Here is a 21,533-nt window from a genome sequence, read left to right on the forward strand (position 1 = left end):
GCTGAGAGCAAAAGTTTGATTGATACAAATAAGTAAGAAAATATGATATATCCAGCTTCTTCAAACTGTCCAGATGAAACCCACAAATACTTGGACTTTTTAAAAAGTAGCACTTCAAGGTAGAAATAAGACAAAGCATCCTGAGGAACGAATTTTGGCAAAAAAAAATTCCACAGTATATTTCCAACATACATTTTTTGAAGTGAGAAATCTTCAGGCTTGATATTTCATTGAGCCCTTACTGACACTAGGCCTTACAGCATTTGGTATCTTCCATACAATATAAAAACATATATAAAATGAATGTGAATAGCACTAAGAATGATTCAAACAGATTTTGTCATATAAAATAATGTAACCTTTTGTCAAGTTGATCTCAATTATATTTTAGTTTCAAAAGTATATTTTATATACTGTATATACTGTATATTTTATACAGCCAAACACAAAGTTATAATCTCTATGGACAAGGAATGAACCCACTCCTACCTTGCATGGGACTGCATCCTGGATAGCAGTAGCTGGATTAAAAATATTGCCCATTCATCAGAAGAGGGCTTCAAATCTGACACCCTTAATTCTAAATTCTTGAACTGAGTAGTTACACAGGCATGAGAAGCTCACTGAGCAAGTTAGTTCACTCTATGGAATGTCCATAAGCCTATCTAGTCCAGCAGAGGTATTAAAGAGTGTTTACTTTTCACTCTGCCGCCTGAATATCCCAAAATTTCTATATCAAAGTAATAACAATCAGTAGACACAGCCTAAATTAAAGAAATCTAGAAGTAGTTGTTATTAGTATTACAACACTTGCTTGTAGAAAACACTGCAGCAAAGCTGCTTCTCCTCAAAAAAACCCCTTGCAAACTGCTTCTCTTACAATGGGATACCCAGAAAACAAGAATATGCAGGGTGTCACTGGGAATCATGTTTTACATCTCACACTCCCTAGCTGGCCTACTGAGTCTCCCTCTGCCTGGCGAGGCAGAGGTGCTCCTCCAAGGAACAATTCGGCGCAGCAGCCTGGGTCAGCCACATGAATCACCTTTTCAAGCACCACCCTTTCTCCACAGGGAGCCTACACGAATTAGCCAACAAACCCCATCAACCAAGGGAGTGCCAGGAGCTGGGCAATGTAATGCTCACCGGGATCAGACTGAGGATCTGGGAACCAAATCACAAGCAGCTACTTGAGCTTAAGGAGTAACTCTGCAAACAAATTGCACTCACTTAGGGACTGGCACCAGTGAGCACATTATATTTAATTGTCAGGACACACCTTCTAACCATAAATAACCCATAACTATCTCCCACACCTATGTCACAACTGATATAAGCAATCCCAGAACACCAGGAATGAGCTTCCAAACAAAGTCTATTACAGGGCATATTACGACAATATAAAACAGATGTCACGGCAATAAGTGTTTGTAATTTTTCCAGAATTACATTTTTGTAATTTCTCTAAATTGACACTAACACACTTCAGTTTTACTTCCCCACAAAATATAAACGACTCTGAAGGACATAAGGTAGAACACAGAGTAGGGAGCAATGATGCTTCCTAGAAACAGACATGACCCAGTGTGGTAACTCTCAGCATTCTGTGCAAGTTCCTCATGACATCCCACAGTCTAATTCCCAGGACTGTCACTACATTATATCAGTATCTCATTGATTCAATTCTTGTTCCAAGACATCCAATGCTCTGTCATTCAGGACTCCCCATGTGAGCAGCAGGGATTCACAACAGCAGTGGCAGGACAAACAAGGACAACGCTCAAAAACATTCAGACAACACTGAGACTGGTTGATATTTATTTCAGCTTTGACTAAAATCCATCAACTTTCCCGAAGCAAAAGCTCTTGGATGTTATTTTTAAACCATTCTTTTAATTAGGCATCTTGACAATGAAAGCAAAGCAAGGTCATTGTTCATGTCTCATGGCCTGATCACATTGCTGCAGGTTTAGCAAGGAGGATGGATACTACTAACAGTTTCACAAAGAACTGACTAGCTAAGCTGATAGACAGGGCACTTGAATGTATCCCATGGAATAGTATTAGATTTAAACTTCATTTAAAATCTGAAGAGACTAAAATGCAATTCAAAAGAGATACTTAGTGAGAAACTGGAATTCAATTTATTAGAAATTGACACATCAAGAATATTCTTCAGCTCAGTTGCTTTGGGAAAAATGTCCTCCCACATAAAAAAAGTATAATTTGAAACAAATTGATTCTGACAGTTTTCCTGCCTTCCTCTGAAATCATGCTGTCATCTGACCCCCTGACAAATTGCACTTAACATATGGTAGGCTCACGTCACACTGTTCCACAGTTTAGCAGCACAGCACTCGTAATCATCTACAAAATAAGCACAAGAGTAAATATTAGCCTGAGACCTGGCAGAGGAGCCAGTGAGGAGGGTTCAGGCTTCCAGGGAGACAGTGCAAGGAATCTCCTGCTCTCACGTCACAGGTTAGTCACAGTTAAACACCGGAGTGCAGATGGTACACACACTCCACCTACTGCCCAGTGAGGCTGCTGTGCTCCACAGCACAGAGTGCCTGACAGACACCTCTGCCCAAAAGGCCCTTTTCACAAATTTGGGCAAAACTGCACTGAACTTCACTGCCCAAATGCGGGGCCTATGCTACTAAACACAAATAAGCCCATTTTTTGACTAATGATGCAAGGGAAAGGAGCTTAAACAGTGCGAAGGCCACAGCTGGCACATCTTGGACTGGAACGGAACAAACATGGCCTCAGGCTACTTTTCATATTTTCTTGATCTTATCCCACCTACTATTTTGAGACTCCAGACTGCTGTTAAGTTGATCATGATGTCCACAGTGCCCGCAAATGGCTTAGGAAGTAATGGAGCTTTGGGCATGTCCTCCATTTGCTGTTCCACATGACATGACTGAGACAAGCAAAGTCCCCAGAGGCAAACCTGCTGGCTTTGAGGCAGGTTGCTATCATGGAAGATCACACAATGCAATTTTAAATCCACTTTTAATAAACACATGACCCACACCAAAATCAAACTGTCCTGCAGTGCACTGTAGCTCTCCCAGGTAATCTGTAAACAGCTCGAGGCACTAACCATGGCTCTGCTGCACAACCTGATGCTCCGAGTGAGCATTTAAAGGAAAAGACTGAAGCATCAAACACAGGTGTATGAAAAACTCCTTTCCTCTGGATAAGTGCAGCACATGACACACAAACTTTCCTCTCCTCCTTTGTTTCTTTCACCTTCTAGACTCTTCTCTACTGTCTTGTTGCAAGCTTTGGAAAACCACCACTGGAAAGGATGGCACATGCAATTGCAATTTTGTTTTTGGCTTTAGGGACCTGACTTGCAAATGCTAATTGCAGAAAGATTTTTTAGGATGTTAAAATAAATGGCCACCAATGAACTTTGAGCAACATGTTTAAAAAACTCCTTTGCATGGTGTGCAAACAACAGGGTTTTGCTCAAATTTATGGTAATCTCGGTCATGCTTCTGTGAGTTATTAAGGAACTGCAATAGAAGCTGACTCATCAACACAAATATCAGCCCACTCACAGACATGCAAGAAATCCCAGGGCCAAAAGAAACTCAATTAGAGGGACAATTTCCATCTGCAGTAGTAAGATGAGTGCTCACCAAAGTATTCTCAGAACTCTGCTAGTACGTGAATTGCCCTTACTTTTCTAAGAGAATATTTTGCTTTAGATGATCTGTTGTTGAAACTGACAGGTGGAACTATTTGATTTTTGCCTTTACTGCTTGTGAAATAGCTCCTGGAAATTTCTAAATTGCAATCCACACTCTGATCCTTGCTTTTAAATAAGACATTTTATTTTCAGATATAAGATCCTTCCTGTAAATCAATAAAATGGTGATGACAGTCATTCCCCTGCCACGTAAGGCTTCAGCTCTGATAAAAAGGCACTTCTCTCCTTAAAACTTGTTTTGTAAATAGAAAGGATTATAAAAGAGTTAAAAGTTAACTTGTTTTCATGGCTTTTCTAGTGCTTGCATCAGATATTTACCTCACGCAGCATTTATGAAAAATGTGACTAGTGGTTTAGGTTAAAGGGATCATGCTCCACATCATGTTCTCTTAACCCAGGAGTCCTGCTTTGAGGGAATCTCATGTTCTGCTCGTAGAGAGACAAGGGCAAGTACAAGGTATCAAGGCCAAGATACTCCCACTAATTTAGTATTCTTTTGAAACTACAAAACCACAAAGCAGTAGCACAACTTTTTCTCATCACGATGTGAGTTTTCTGGTGCTCCATTACTAAACTTCTTTTCTTAAATATCTTGTTCAAACAATATAGGTCAGACTGGTTACTCTACAGGCAAAAAAGAACTTGCTCCTTTAGATAGGAGAATGTAGGTGCCACACTCAAATTTCCAGTTGCTATTAAGCAGAAATTAAATATATTTTTTTCCCCTGTCATGCAAGAACTTGTCAGGAACATTCACACCCCATAATCACAGTAACTACCAAATAAGCTATATCATATTCTAAAGGCTAGGAATACACTTTTGGCTACAGATTTCTGAGCACAAACCCACATCAAAAGACCAGTAACTAAAAACCTAAATAAGCTGACATCCCTGTATTAGCCATTGCCTTTACCACATTTTACAACTGTTTCATCACTGAACAACGGTATGACAACATTTGAATTGCAATAGTTCACACAAAAATATAAAGCAAAACTGAGATGCAGGAAAGCATCAGTTCCACAGTGCACATGTGTGATATCAGAGGGTTACAGCTAATGTGAGGGAGAGGAGAGAAACTCCCATCCCCGTTTTTAATTTAAGAGTGAGGGGAATATACCAATAATATTGAGTTCACGTTTACCTTATTCCCAGAAAATCCAACAAACTCCAGTAATCTCAGAATCCGTGCAGGAAACATGGACAATGTCTACAGAGAAAAATTCAAGTGTTACACAGTAACAGATTTTCTGCCTTTCAGCTACCCATTGCCTCCTGCAATTTTTCCAAACACACAAAATATTTAATAAAATTACTAAAAACATCTCTATATGAAAATTTTCAGGGTAAATGTATACACCTGCTATATTTTACACATGATTTAAACAGAAATATCTGTTTAATATAGGCACCCTTTATCTCCAGGATGCCCTACACAGAAATATATTTACACAGCACCTGCTCAATAACTCCAGTACTTCTTGGACATTTCAGAAATGCTGGGTTCATACCACACAGTCCATAATTGTTCTTTGTGCAGTAAATCTAATATTTGGGCATGTGCCAGACTTATGCAAAGCAATGCAAGCAAGAGGAAGCTCCAGGTACTTTCTGTAGTCCATCCCCTGAACAACCACATCACCCCTCACCGGGAACCATCCTGCACCATTTGCTCACCTGCTTTTTGGCCAGAACACAAGCAACAACAGCCAACAGTGGCTGGAGCAGCACTCCAAGCTTCATTCATGTGCCCCACCCCTCCAAATGTCCTCCTAACTGCCTAGATGCTGCTAGTTCTCCAAGTGTTGGGTAAACAGTAAGTGGAACTTGACAAGCACAGGCAACAGGTGCTCCTGTGCAAGGCTTCTCATGGCCTCCATCCCACATTGTGGGCAGCAATCTCTTTATTTCTAAAGTGTGTCATTATCTGATGTTCTCAGAGCAGACACTGGGACCCTGCACTGTCAGAGCACACACCTAATTTTAACCACACCATCAGTATGATGGATGACAGTGGAACTTCTCGGGAATTCAAGTTAGGCTCCTTCTCAGGAGGCAGCAGGACTTCAGCTCAGGAAAAGAACTGCTGGTACATACCAGGTTAAATGCTCCAACTCCAAGTTTTACACCTCCCTCAAAATGAAGATGGTTCTCTCCTTTGACATAATGTGGGGACTGTATGAGACTGTCCAACTCCCTGGAAATGCACAAGATTTATTGACAAGTGTCAATAAATAACATGATTAATTACACTTCAGTAAGAAAGTAACCCAATTATCTTCAACTACGGAATAGTTCATTAAAAGGTCAATTTATCTTCTCACCCAAATAATTTCTGTCACATTACTGTCAATTATAAAACACGGAATCCTGGAGAGGAAATCCTGTCAAGCAGATATAGTCAATATTAAATTTTGGCCTGAAAATGTTCCAAGGATGGCTGTTGGGAGCATCACCAAACTTCGCTACTACAAAAAGAGATGATGGGGCAGTGCATGAGATTTAAATTTTAATTAGCAAATTTGACTTGAGCTTCACTAATCCCTGGATTATGTGCATGTTCAAAAGAATATTTTGTTTTATATAGGAAAAGACAATTTTTATACATATTTTAAAATAGGCAGATGTATCAGAAATTACTTTCACTCATTTTTCTAACTTTTACAGGTCTCAGCTTTGTAGTGCCCCTTTATTTCCCATGTAATCCAGCTCAGTTTGAAATCAATTTGCCTTCAAGCTTTCTATAGCTATGTGGTTTTTATACTACTATTGTAGTTTATTTTGTTAATTATTAGGAGAGGAAGAACACTGTTCTAATGGAAGCATGTATTTGTGTTCAGGCTGTCATATTTTCATTAATGGTTGTTGCCAACCAACTCAGCACTATTCCCTGTAAGTGCAGTCTTTACAATGGACTTGCATTTAGAGTCACCTTCAACACACACAAACATGGACACTGTCATCTCTCTCCCTTCCAGTGGGCTCCTGGAGAACCTAGACTTGATGTTGTTTTGTGTCTGCTGGACACAAGGTATTTTGTGCCCACTCTGAATCAAAATATAAAATTCTAAAATAAATAAAATATGCATGTTTAGCCCTCACTTTTTACTGTGCTTCAGCTACTGGTTCTAAATGCTCCAAAAAGCTGCAGCTGGAACTATAAAGAAATGTCATTTCATTATGTCTAATGCCTACAACACCTGCAAATTGTGCTATGCAGACACAATGAACAGTACATCATTTAGAACAGTTATTTTTTGACATAATTTCAAGGGTATCGTACTCTAAGTAGGCTAACCTTGGGAGTTAACAGAGTTAGGATCCACTATCTCCACAATCCAAATCAAGCATAATTGTTAATGTCCTCTGTTATGCAAAGGAAGAACCTGTGTGGACTATCTATAGACATGAGCCAATAAAGACTCAATAAATAGAACAGTAATGAATTTGTGAATTCGATAATTTTACCAGCAGCACTTTTTACTGAGAGAGTGCAGTTAATCACATCATCACTCTGACTCACCTGTAGGTTTGGTAACTGTTTCGGACTTTGATGCCTCCTTTTATGAAGCTGACCATATTCTCATCCTGTCGGAATGGAAACACATTAGCAATGTGAATTCGTAAGCATTATAAAGGGCTTTTGTCTTCTTAAGATAAATACACACCTGGAACATAACCAGCATGACACAGACAATATAAGCCTCTAAGACATTATACATGGATTTAGGATTTCCTTTCTATATTAAAATATTTTACCTTTCTATATTAAAATATTTGTTCAGACACAGGCACTTTATTTTAGTGCTTTCTGTAATCAGTTTAGCCCTTGTCACCTTTGGACCATCTGAATTTGCATTAATGAAGACAGGGACTCAGCTAATAGATGTCACCTAAGGTACATACACTTGTGGCTCTTTCAAAAAAATAGCTTTCTCTCATTTGTCCTTGAGCACAGTTAAGATATATCTCGTGCTGAGCCAGGAAATCTACACAAGTAACTCCTGTCCTCAGGACTCTACAGGACACAGTCTCATATCCTAAAAGGGAAGGAGGGTCAGTAAAATTATGAAGGATATGCTCTTTCTTCTTTGAATATTCATATATATATATGAGATCCATACTAGTAAGATAACATGTTACATTATAAGCTATAACAAACTGAGAAATTACAGCAAAGTATCTGGGGCACCATTAGTTAGAGGCTCTTTAATCTCATACCTTTTTGGTGGCAGTTTCTTGCCTTGCTTATATAATCTGTCATTCTGGTTTGTTTTGATATCTGCTGTTACTTTAAGACAGAGAGTCTTAAACATAAGATACCATCACAGAAAAATCATAAGAGGGCATTGTGGAGAAAATAGCAAGGATTGGATTAATTAATTAGATGTACTAAGTACAGCATATTGGGGGGTGCAGCACACCCAGCCATGTGTAAAGGTTCAGTTATATTTTCCTTTGAATGGAAAGTGGAACAAGGAAGGAAGATGGTTTTAAAATGTTTACACTCAGAATGATACCAACAACAGAGATAGCCAATGTGAGAATTTCTCAGCCCTGGAAAAATGCTGAGAATACGTTCTATGTGTTTTCAGCTGGATTTGGTCATTTTTCCTAAGCATCAAAACTAACTCACTTCAGTAACTGTTGGAACCAAGTGCCTCGTTAATTTTCAAAACTAGTTCATGTGCTCATGAAAAATTAAATGCAGAACAGAAGAAGAAGCAAACAGACCTTTGCAGAAGAGGACAAGAAATTATTTTCTTACTCTCAAATCTCTCATGTGTCTATAAACATTCTCATAAACAGATACCGGTGAAAACCATGCTTAAAACCAAGAGACTTAAAATGCTCCTTTCCTACAGACATAACAGAGAAGCTCTCAAAAGTCTGCCTTCCATGGTTTCAGATCTCACCAAGCTGCCCCCAGTGCTACAGGCTACTCATCCCAAAGGAAAATGGAAACAGGTACACCTTGGCCATTTCAAAGTCCATCATCAGCGCTCTAGAAACTACTAGAAGCTCCTCTGATTATGGGTGTTGCTATGAAGCAAGAGTTTCTAGCAGAGGGACTTAGCAGATGGCTGAAAAAGTTTACACAGTTCATAAACTGTCGTAAGCAATGTAAATCAGAGCCCACCTGGCAACTCCCAAACATTATAAAACCACCACCTGCATTCCATTTCCTATCAGCACCCTTGAGCCAAAAAGCAGAAGCCTTTTTCTGACTGTGGCTTTTGTTATCCCCTTGGTAGATGAAGAGGCCCACTTTCATACAGCAAGTACAGCCAAATCAAGAAGAAAAATCAGTTATTTCAACTGTGACTAACAATTTAAATTGCATGCTGCAGCCCAAGTAAGTACTGCTAATGTTGCTCCATCAAACAAATCAAGCTTCATTAGTACAGGCAGATAAAACCCAAAGAAGAAGGAGAGCTCCCCTTTATTAAAGACAAGCAGCACTGTTAAAGAGAAAGCATGTGTGGAGCCTAATAGCTATGCAGGCCATAATAGGTGTTCAACAACAAAGCAGTGAGAAAGCAGCCTTGGGAAAGCAAACACCAGCCAGACTCAAACAAAAGTCTTGCTTGTATTCCAGCACAGCTTCAATGACCACCTCATCTTCTTTTATTTTTTTTTAATCTGATATCCCAACACACATCATTTGAAAATTGGTGCTTGCTGCAGTTACATTTCACACATCTAAAAGGGAGTGGGGAAGGATGTCATTGGGCACTCAGCACTATGTGTGTTGAGATAAGCATTTTTTGATAATCATGAGAGATGACGAAACATTCTAACATCTCATCAGCAGATAGTCCATATAAAATCCAGACTTGATCCAGATGAAAGACCCATTAGGTCAAACTATAGTCTTCTACAAGTCCATTTAGAAAAAGAAAGCTCGATGGTGTTTTTCCCCCCAAGAGCCATGCAGGAATCCATACCTGGAGGAATGTGAGTGCTGCTCTCTGAAGTAAACATTCAGCATAACAAATTTCTGCATGGATTTCCTCTAACATCACACAGAGACAAGAAAACAAATCAAAGAGTAATTAAAAAAAACTTGGCCCATTAATATAGGAATAAGACCACTGAGCTCAAACTGAGAAAAATATTTTCCAAATTTGCTGTAGTATTTCAGTTTCAGACTACTGATGTAACTCCAGACAGAAATGACACACAGTTACAGAAACTTTGCAGGAATTTTTCTGGTACTTTCCACAAATTCCTGGATCTAGAACCTTTATAGACATTTCAATACTTCTTTCTATATATTTCTTTACCCAGATTTTTGGGAGTGCTGAGTCAGAAAGTGACAAGACCAGTGATTTTGGATTGGTTACATAGCAATGGCCAAAACACTGGTGTGTGGTCCAGCAAATGCCAGATCAGTGATTTGGACAATGGATTCACAACTTGCAAGCACACACTGAGTGAACAATTCTACATGATTCAAACTGCATACATAAAAAAGGAAAACATTAGGCATGTGAAAGATAGTGTTACCTTCAGTGAAGTGTTCAAGGCTTTGCCTATGCACAAGGTTGTTGATAGAATCAGCTACAGTAGATTTCTTCCTAAATCTGCAAAAAGTCCATTTGGTCATTCTGAACAAAACGCATCAACAACAGAGAATGATGCCTTTCAGCTGGCCACCCACACAGTCACTACCACAACTTCAGTGCTCACCAATCCCCTGTCATCTCACCACACACAAAAACTTTGGTCAACATGGTCTTCCCGGGATGTGTCTCTTACCCTTCATGCACAGAAATCTGTCTTGATGAAGGAGAGGGATAAGGGGGTGTTTTGATTTATTTTGTGTGTGTATGGGTGAACGTGGTGCAAAAGTGGGAGCACAGTTGACTCAGAGAACTGCAGTACAACCATCACCCATGGGAACATTCTTGCAGTGTTTGAACATTTTAAATAACTTCCAGACACTGCAGAACCAGGACTACAGGTAGGAAAAATCTAACTGACAAGAAAAATCAGATATTGCGGTAAACTGAAGTTTTCAAGACTAGACTGCTGAACACCCTAATTTATGTGCTGTGAGCCTCCTCTGAGCAGAAGGCTGGACTAGATGACCTCCTGATGTCCCTTCCAACCTCAGTTTTCCTATGATTTTTGAAAGATTACATTTCCTTTTTTACTCAGTAGACTTTCAAAACTTTCCCAAGAAGGACATATTTACTGACTGAATTGCTCTACTCTTACCTTTGACAAGTGGCTTGAGCTTCCTTCATTGTGTTCCCTGCATTCAGAATGTCCTGAGGATCAAATGTCATCATAGCTTGCATCTCCAGTATGGTTGCATAAGTCAGGGCATGATACATGCTGTCTTTAGTTCTGCAAGAAAACACAAGGTGCAAAGCACAGCTGATTTGATTGTATTATTTCTTTTAAAAAGCAAATACAAATCCAGCTCCAGAAATGTATCAGACTCATGGGAACAATGTCTAAATGAACTAGAAATCAACACAAAGGACATGCAAAATAACCAATAAACAGTAATAGACTGAGATTTGTACAAGAAATCATGTCTACAGCTCTACATACTCTGCTAAAATGTTTCAATTCTGAGGTGAGGATAGGTATTTAACAAACATAAAGCACAGGAATTAACCACATGGTTCACCATTCAGAGACAATAGAATCATGGTGGGGTTGGGGTTTTTTTGAGTATCTAATGACTACTACAACATGTGACAAATATCCAGCTGATATTCTTCTAATTTGGGACAGGCTCAAGGAGATAAGTGACACAATACTATAAGTCTGGCCAAAATAGAATCTCCTTGAAACAGATCTCCCCACTGGAAGCATTAGGGTCTATGTCAAAGAGTACAGCTTTTTCCTCCTCTCCCCTTCTGCCAACCCTCTGCCCCAAACTGTTCAACTTAGATATTACTCTGTAAGGTTTCAGGGGCTGCCACTTCGGCAGAAAGTAAAAAACTTTGGCAAGGAAAACAGTTAATTCCTATGTGCAGCCATTGCTGGCACCTTTCCTCTGACAGGAAAGAGGGTTTATATGTTGCACACATTTAGAGCATTCACCTGTGTCTGGTGCAATCCTCTGCAAGTGAATCAAAATATCTTCAGGCACAAAGGTCTAATAAAGATGACTTGAGAAATATGTTGAAGGGCAAGCTCAGATAAATTCCTGACATAGAAACCCTCTGTAGACTTTGCTAATCCACCCCTGACAAATAGCACGACTTAAGACAAATACTGTTAAGGAGCAACAATTGCTATTTCAATTGTTTACACTCCAGAACAGATCAGATAGCTCTATAAGGCAGGGAATATTCAAAAATACTTGCAGTCAAACAAGGATATCCTTTCAAAATCTCCACCCTCAGCACACCTGTTCTGAATGTGTTTACTTCAGGTGCTTCTTCATTTTCTTTTCCCTTCAGAGGGGAAAGTGATTGCCAGCAATGTGCCCTTGACAAAGATAGAGCTGCATTAAGAAGAGTGTTGCTGCCAGCAGGATGAGAGAGGGGATCCTTCCCCTCTGCACAACACTGGTGAGGCCCCACCTGGAGTGTTGTGCCCAGTTCTGGGCTCCTCAGTGCATGGACACACTCAAGAACAGGGCTGGTGAGGATGATTAAGGGACTGGAACATCTCTCCTATCAGGAAAGGCCAAGAGAGCTTGGACTGTTCTGACTGGGGAAGAGAAAGCTCTGTAGGAGGTTCCTATAATATACAGAAATACCTGAGGGGAAAAAGCAAAGAGGACAGAGCCAGGCTCTTTTCACTGGTGCCCAGGGACAGGATCAGAGGCAACAAGCACAACCTGAAGCACAGGAGGCACTGTTTGAACATCAGGAAACACTTTTTTACTGTCAGGGTGACCATGCACTGGCACACATCACCCAGAAAAGTTGTACAGTCTGTATCCTTGGGAACATTCAAAATGGCCCTGCCCGAGTACATGACTTTCTGAAGTACCTTCTACCTCAATTCCTCTTATTCTGTGTTTTAAGGAGAAAAGCCAGACTTTAAAGACACCTCAAGTGACTTAATTTTCTCCCTAGAAATACACTTGTCTCCCCAAGTTTCAATATCTGGACTGAACTGAAAGAAAATTTAACAGATAGTTTCATACAACCCCACACAAATCAGTGATCTAGTAACTCACTGTGGTGACTTGGGCCTGGTGCTTCCCTTCCCAACCCTCACACTGACGATAAAGGGCTACTTTTTCCAAGACACAGGGCACACAGCAGGGTGGCTGCACCGAAGGAATTTGCAGTGCACATCTTCAAACGTCACTGCAGTCCATGCTCTGTGGCTGTCCTTAATTCCTACTTGCCCTCATCATCTAAACCAATCTAGCAGAAAAGCTGTTTTGGGAAATCACCTGGTGCCATAAGTGCTATAAGCCCCAGACTATACTACCATCCATCTTATTTGCAAGCTAAGTAGAAAAGACAGATAATAGAGAAATTAGTTTAAAATCCAGTGGAGTCAGGACAGCTCTTTCTTGGCCTCATAGATCATGATTCTTTCAGTAGACTGATAATGTAAAGTAGAAAAAAATGAACACACTAAAATGCCAGCCTGATGAAGTGTTCCTGTTCATTTGATTATTCATCAGCCTCACTGGGAACAGAAAAACACACTTCATCTTGTATTTACTAAACTAAAACCCTTCCAGAGGCTCAAATTCAAAGCACAGGGAAATGACTGAAATAGTACCCTTCCAAAATTATAGAAATTTGCTTCCAAAAATCAAAGCAGATAAATATTGAATTCACTGCACTAAAAGGAAAATTGGTACTTTTCACATCCATATGGCGAAGAGGGGTTTCCCTCTCCAGTAATTCTGGTTCTGAAACCAAACCACCCCTTCCCTAATCAATGGTTTAATCTATTTTGCTTCTAATATTTAAAGGAGATAATGATTAATGTCTATCATTAGCCAACTGGTATTTAGCAACATTCAAATTTGCTCTTTTTTTTTCAGGGGTGGGGATGCTGGTAGAAATGCAACTTATCCATGCTGTTAATCATTCAATTAAAGTTGACAGCTACACCCTGGTGTATTGCCAGGAGTTTTAAGGCCTGCATTTCATACAGATGGATACAGAATGAAACTTGGTATCTTTTTACTTTTCTTTTGATTCCTCAGCAGCAATTTCCTCAGGACATTGTTGGAGTTAACAAGCCTGTATGACATGAATACAACTAGTATTGTGATTAATGACTTATCCCAGTAGTTGGTATCACATGACTGAATAAGAGGATTATAAGTAATATCTTTAGGCACTTATGGAGCTCTGCCACATGCCTCTTCTCCAACTATGGTGCAATCATTCTCATCTTGCAGCACTGTCCTTTCTTGGAGCTGTTGGAGAACACTTTTATTCCTGCATGAAAACAAGTGCTTAAGTGAGGACAATCACAGCTTTCCAGCTGAAGTATGAAAATCAAAAATCTTGGCTTGGTTTGACCTCAGAATTAACCCAGGGCTAGTAATCTTTTGGGAAAAACACAGTGCCAAAATCTTTTCTGTAGATCCTCTAACAGTAATCCAGCAGACAGGACATGCATTACTAAATCACAGAAACCTCAGGTTCAAGTCCATATGTTGATTTAATATCAAGATGCTTCCAACAATCAAAACAAATCCAACAGCACAGAGTGAGAAAGACCCTCCACAGACCAGCCAACAGTCTGTTCATCCAGGAGGACTCAAAAGTGAGGGATCAATGCCCAAATCAAACCTGTATCAGGAGAATGTGGTCACACAGGGGGCCTGAAGGCTTTCCTCATTTTTGATCCCAAGTTCCACCCAATGTCCAAACAACCCACTAGACCTGTGACAGAGGCTTCCACAGAAATGCTCTGATTTGATGAACTGACATTTTTTGATAAAAATCTGTTTCCTGCAAAGCCTCCTCAGTAGCAATAAGTTAACAACCATCAAAGACATCTCCAGTCAGCCACATCCCAGCTCCCTTGCTACTACAAGCCACCAGGATGGTCCAAGCCAAAAATCTGTGCTTCAACAAGAGAACTCCTGAGCCTTTTTGATCAAAGCCATTTTCCAAAACACAGAATCTACTAAGTTTTTCCAGCAAAGAGGTGAAACCAGCAATTTAGTTAGGTTTTGGTAGCAATTAATTTATTTATGAAGACTATAAAAGTTGTGTTCTTCCAGACTTTAGGTATGAAAAGATAAAACCCCCTAGAAATAACAACCTTCTTCTTGTTCATGACATTCCTTACAATAAACAGCTAACTCAAGCTTTGAGTTTATCCAAACACTGTCTAGAGCTTCACTCTACCTGTGTGTGCTTCCCCTACTCTTTCACCACTCTCCACTTGACAATCACACCTCAGCTTTGGGTGACCAGTTCCCAGGAAAAGCTTTCAAAACCCAGTCGTTCTAGAATTAATATTGCACCAAACAATATCAAGTTCTTTTTTGGAGTCTATTTTCAGAATAAAGTCAACTACCTGGAATGAATCACTGCCTTACTATTCCTTTAAAATTGCAAGCAGCAACACATGTGGTGCAGCTCATCCAGTGGTCCAGAAAATTTTGTCATTAATTTATCTTATTTACCATTCTCCCAATGGATCTGACATCAGTAAGTTATCAGGTGATTATGCCATGTTTTCTTTCAGGATAAATATTAAAATATTAAACATATGCCTTGGAAAGGGAAGGGGACATCTCACCAGAACCAACTTTTAATTTATTATTGTCTGTTTGCAATTGTACAAGGGCTAAAATCCAGTCAGCATTTAATGGATTTACTGTATGTCTCAGGGCTGAGAAGGAAGTTGAAATTTTTTTGCCCTACACCAGTGACTGGACAGTTTCAGTGTTACACATGTTGCAGTTAACACATTACATATTGAAAATCACTGCTGTGCTTAGTGACTGAATTTTAGGAATTTCTTAAGAGTTCTTGGATGCAGTGTGAGAACTCCATATAAAAGATAAATTTAATTACACTTACTGCAGAAAGCACAAGATAATCAGAACTCACTATTGTACAATGATTGTTAATAATAATGAAATCTGACTCTTAAAGCTAAAAGGTAGCTCAGGAAACAAGAAAATTATGTAACACAAAGAAAAAACACCAGATGTATTTTTTCTATGAAATGAGATCTCCTCTTTATAATGAATTTGCTTCTCCTTATGATGGATTTGCTTTTCTACCAGGAAAAAAGAGCCTTACCTCAACACAAGTCTAGACACCATCCTCAGATATTTATTTTTAAGTGGCTAGGAAAGCTCTTCTGATTTTAAGCCCCACACATTGTGCCAAATCTGCTGTCAGTTTCACACGGTACAAATTAGTTGAAAATACACTTATTGTGGAAACCAAATGTGAGTAATTTAGTCAATCTGCATTAATGTAATAGAGAGCAGAGTTTCTCCTACACAAGAACCGTTAAAGCCACAAAAATCTAAGATACAAAATTCTTCACAAGCATTTAAAAACTGAAAAGTATTTCTCTAAACAGTATGTTTATGGAGTGTGAAAACTTATTTCAAATCTCAGCACACTAAATGGGAACAGTGAGGAACTGGTGGCTCTGAAAGAAAATACTCAGTGCTACCACATGTGCCCACTCTACAACTCTTCTCATTCCTTAAAGAGATGGAGTGTGTCCATAATGGGTTTCATCTGTGGGAAAATTCAGCATCCTGTTTCTTCGTTGCACTCACAAAAATCATAAGTCTCTATTTCCCTCACTGCCAAAGGCAACAGGAATAAGGGCCTCCTCATAACAACAGGCTAACATGAAAAATTAGTTTCAAAATGGTTTGCAGTGTGGAATACAGTCAGGTACAAAAACAGAGTATCAGCTTACGAAATATGTTCTGCAGAGCCCAACAAAAGCTGAATGAAAACCATATGCAACAGAAGAAAAATGGATTTACAGAAAAAAACAACCCATAGCCTCACTAGCTTCTGCAGTGTTTTGGAAACCTGCTGCAATAAAATACCCCCTGATTTTATGCTAAGCACTGAGTGAGCATTCTCAGATGGGCGCAGGGGCTTTACTGTCAGGATTTAATGAAAACACAGTTATTCTTTTTACCATTTTTATTATATCTTCTGATGATATATAAACACTAAACAACACTGCTGTGAATAAAGCCAGCATTATTAACACAGCTGATGTTAAATTTTATCACGAATGTTTTTTCCAGAGTGCACTTACATGGCTAAGCTTCAGATTCTGACATAAAATATGAGGCTGATACCTCACCAAAGGAGTTGTTACCCTGATGCATATCAAATACACACTACTGCATCACCTATGAATTTCACTTGTTTGGTATTCCAGTGTCCTAAAGGAAGGCATGATGTAATTTGCTGGTGGCTCAAAAATAAATTGAGCAAATTGGGTGGGTGGGGGAGAAATTTAAATTAACCACAGACTTCAACAAGCCAAGAACACAGATAACTTCAGGACAGGGTATGACAGATCACAGACACTGTAAAGACACAACAATTTTCAGGAACTATTTCATGACCTCACTCCTTGCAGCTGGGCCACTCATTACATGTTGGGCAGCAACATAATTAGGAAATAGAGTGCCTGACCACAACACTGAATTGCAAAATAAGCTGTGAGAAAGTTTCTGCAACTGGTTACAGCAACAAAAAAAGAATTCATACCTAATGTTTCTCAAGCCTTTAATTCATGGTCAGTTGCTTATTTAGACACAAAACTGTAATTATTCAGATGCTCACAGTGTGCAAAAAAAATATGGGAAAGGAGACAAAAATAAAATATGACAGTTTTGTGACAGAACATAGTTTTTACTCTTCCAGGAGCAAGAATCCCATATTGCACTACAGCTGAGGGGTTACTTCTTTGGACATCAACTCCATAAATTTAGTAGACATCTTTGATCAATCTTATTTACTCACACAAGTGTAAAGCACTTATCTGTCTTCCCCAAAACGTAACACATTAACTTACCACCTCCTTCTGAACAAAAACTACACAGACATATCAACTATTAACAGAGAACCAGTTGTCTGGTCAAAATCTCTTGAAAGATGGTGAAGCAAAGAAAAATAAACTTATAAAATCTTATAAACTTACTTTGCTTGTAAAGAAGCCAAAGCATCCGAGAACTTGTTGTTAAGAAATAAATCCAGAGCTGCCATACATTCACGCAGTGCCACATTGAGGTCTGACGTAGATGACCTGCCAGAAGAGATAATAAACTCAGCACATCTGTTCTCCTTCTACCAGTGCATTACTGCTACATTTGAACCCCTCTTGCTCAATTTCCAGATTTATTCCCTTGCATAACCTGCTATTTCACCTCCAGTGATTGCAAAAAGTGAAAGCGACTCCTATTATGTTTGTGGATTTGGGTTTTGGGACTTTTTTTAACTATGCTTTCACAAAGTAACATTTGAAAAGCAACTGAAATCTTTAATTTTCTGGGAAAAAAAAAAAATACTGCACATACTTTACATAAGAACCTGGACATGCAGAATTTGCCATGTGGGAGCACAGCAATTTGATGAGCTCAGGTACCAGGAGCACAGAAGCACTGGGTGACAATGGACATCTGATTGTAAGGCTGCCAGACTCCAGCTGGTGACATCATGATCATGTTATCACTTTAAGGATGAGATATTGTCAATCTGCATCAGAGTATTACCCTGACTGCTGCTGGAAGATCTGCCTTAAATCAGCTCACGTTCAGTGTGGTGCCTGAGCAACAGACCACTACAAACTCAGAGATGGGTTAAAACTTCCCATTGTGCATGTTCCTGGGAACATCACTGTCCCTAAGTGCCACTGCACTCAAAGGAAAAAACAAACTGCTGCTGTATCTCAAAGTCAGAAGACTCTCAGTGACTTACTCTGGCTGTACTTTTCTACTTTACAACATTCAGATGTCAGCCTGACCTGTCACAAGGGTTCTCAGCTGGTCTTTAAGTTACTGGCAACAGGATAATACAGACTAGCTGAGTTAGTTTGGCCCAAGTTCATCACCACCAGAACTGCTGGACAAAAAAACCCCAAAATACACAAAAGAAAGAATAAAGCCCTGCACTAACAAAGTTAAGGTCACCTAGCCAGTGTTAGGACAGTTGAAACATCTGCATATAATGATCAAAGAGCTACACTGCTCTAACGAGCATGTACAAAACATCCTCCAACAAAATACAAACAAATCCTCATCATGTTCCTGATTCTGAACAGCTCTAACTAATGTGATCTATCATATGACTTAGAAACTGTGTTAGTGCCTTAAAAAATGGCACAACACAGAATGCTGAGAGGAAAAACAGAAAGCAAAGTCCCGATAACATCTTAAGGAAAAGGCAGGGGAGCACAGCACAAGCAGATAGCATCAGTAATAACCACCCACTGCAGCAGTGGTTTGGTTTTGGTTTTAGGAATAATGGCCGCAAAGAAATAAAGTGTATAGTTATATATATAAAAAACAGGACCGTAAATTTGAGAGAAACATCACATGATGCTGTTCCTAGTGGCTTTGTCATCACAACTTCAGATACACTGCAAATCCTTTTGCACTCAAGACACTTTCCAAGTGCTTTGCAAGCATTGATTAACCAAGCCTTGGCATCCGTCTCATACAAAATGCAGTATCATGTCTGCCTATTCTAAGCCCTACTTAATAATTAAAACTTGGTCAATTATTGCTGATTGTATTAAAATTCCTACCTTCCTGTTTTTAAATCTGTGTGCCCGAACCAAATAGCATTTTTAACATGACATAAAGCACATCTTCACCTGTTTTAAAATATTTAGACTACTAACATTTTACCTGGGTTTTTTGTTTGTTCATTTCTTGTCATGCAGGAGAATTACCCCATTCAATACAAATAAACCTTTTCAAAATATTCCTTTGAAACAGAAAGATGACAAAGAATAAAACCACTGTTGAAGCTCAAAGCAGAAATGAGATACAATAATTACTTGGCTTCTTTTCTGGAATAACAATTAATGACACAGTGCTACCCACAGCAGCAGCAAAAACAGAAGCTGCACATTTCCCTCATACTCCAAGGAAACCTGCCACGGCATGTAGCTCCCAAGTCGAGGGCTTAAGACCTGGGTAAAATACACACCTCACATAAATGCTACAAACCATCATTTGTCACTGTTAACAATAGGGCAGAAATATTTTAAACTCGAGGGTGCTCAGCATTTTAGCAAACTGATTAGTCATGCTTCAGTGGGCTGCAGATTCCCTCCTGCTTCCAACAGCAGGATCAGAACTGCCTCTAAGCCAAATGGAAAATGCTGTGTGCTGCTACTCACCTCTCTGCTGAGTCTCCTGCGTGTTCTGACATAGTCATTGTAAGCCCACTCAGCTTTTAGGCTCGAACATCAGCAGCACTCGGTGCTCCTGAGCCAGCTGCGAGTGACAGTCCCGGTGGGAGCGCAGGGCAGCGCCTGCCTGCGGCACCACACTGCGATTGGACACTGCCACGGGAACAGGAGCATCGCTAATTCACCGAACACATCCTACAAATCAGCGATTTGGAAGCCACTCTGTGGCACACCAGGTTCATATACCACTGGATATATTTACAGCTGGATACCTCTAATGTAGGAGGGGTTGGCGGCTGCCAACCTATCCCTGATCTACAGACCTGTCTGGAATGAGCAGCAGCATCAGCCACCTTTCCTTCTGTCCAGACCAGGCAGAAGCCAAATACCCCTGTAATTACAGACCTGAAACAACAAGAATTACTGCATGTGGCAGTGGCCCACATCAGAAACCCGTGAACCAGAACGGAGAGCCAAACGAGAGCAGCTGACAGGCAGCACTCTGGCAGTAATTGCTGCAAATGTGAGAAGCACACAGAGAGACAAGCAAGTACTTCTTCCCAGAAAGGATTCTCCTCCAAACAGGCTTCGACCCAGCAGCCAAACTGCTGCTTTTCGTTAGTTCCTGTACCTTTGGGAGGAACTGAGACTTTACATGCTCTTTGTAACAATCTCTCTTTAATGCCATGGAAAATGAGGCGAGTTGGCACTATCAACTTAATCAGTGGAATGAGCTCATCTGGCTGATCTTGCCCAAAATTAAACAGTGTATACCCCTGAACTGCTTTGCTGGCACATCAGCTCTACCAGCCCTGTACGTAACTACAAGCAGCATTAGCAGTCCTTCCTCTCATTTTGAGAGCTGGACTGTAGAAGTTGATCAGCCACAATCTACCTTACATAAATTAGTTTCTGCAAGAGCATCTAATGTCAAAAATTATGTTTGCTAGATTACACAAAGCAGTACCAATAATGAAGACATACACTGCTGAAGAAAGACCCAAAAACAATAAACCATGAAAGGACAATTCCAGGAAGATACTCTGAATCCATTAACACATCTGATTAAATCTCTTGCTGGTTTTATGGCATCCTGTACAGGAAAAGCCTGTGCTGTATTTGGTATAAAAATTACTGTAATAGATCCACATGCTGCCCCATTAATGACTCCATTACATGTTCCTAGCAGCACTGTGTACCTGGGCCACAGCAGGAGATAAAAGACATAACTGGGTTTTTTTTTCCCCTGGTTGGGAATAACTACTGGTTACAACTTAAAATTAACTAGCTGCTTCCACAGCAGGATCATGGCCTACTCTGAAAAGGTTTTTCATCATTCTCACTAGCTGTTTGTACAATTTCTAATTAATACTGTATTCCTCAAATACTCTTTAAAGCCCTGTATGGTGAAGGCTCTGGCTGTCTCTGCCAAGTTCTTCAAGACTTGATTTGGCAGGTTTTTATTTGAATACCACTACTCTAGAAACAATT

The 21,533-nt window shown here is 39.7% G+C and overlaps 1 protein-coding gene across 4 annotated transcripts in view; it reads right to left on the reverse strand.

Annotated features, from left to right (window-relative positions):
- TTC39A (tetratricopeptide repeat domain 39A) overlaps positions 1 to 21,533 on the reverse strand; it is a 47,274-nt gene that overhangs the window by 19,033 nt on the left and 6,708 nt on the right. For 2 of the 4 annotated variants that reach the window (XM_069023386.1, XM_069023389.1), the window contains exons 1-8: positions 20,031 to 20,119; positions 17,826 to 17,930; positions 10,950 to 11,081; positions 10,236 to 10,312; positions 9,674 to 9,741; positions 7,249 to 7,313; positions 5,823 to 5,922; positions 4,870 to 4,935 (exon numbers count right to left, since the gene is read on the reverse strand). In XM_069023386.1, coding sequence (XP_068879487.1) covers positions 4,870 to 4,935; positions 5,823 to 5,922; positions 7,249 to 7,313; positions 9,674 to 9,741; positions 10,236 to 10,312; positions 10,950 to 11,081; positions 17,826 to 17,930; positions 20,031 to 20,068 — 651 coding nt within the window. In that variant the 5' untranslated portion in view covers positions 20,069 to 20,119. Of the gene's footprint in view, positions 1 to 4,869; positions 4,936 to 5,822; positions 5,923 to 7,248; positions 7,314 to 9,673; positions 9,742 to 10,235; positions 10,313 to 10,949; positions 11,082 to 17,825; positions 17,931 to 20,030; positions 20,120 to 21,533 lie in introns of those variants that run through there. The other 2 variants (XM_069023387.1, XM_069023388.1) reach the window with 1 other exon arrangement.

Source organism: Aphelocoma coerulescens, chromosome 8 (genome assembly GCF_041296385.1).
Source record: "Aphelocoma coerulescens isolate FSJ_1873_10779 chromosome 8, UR_Acoe_1.0, whole genome shotgun sequence".
NCBI classification, from domain to species: Eukaryota; Metazoa; Chordata; class Aves; order Passeriformes; family Corvidae; genus Aphelocoma; species Aphelocoma coerulescens.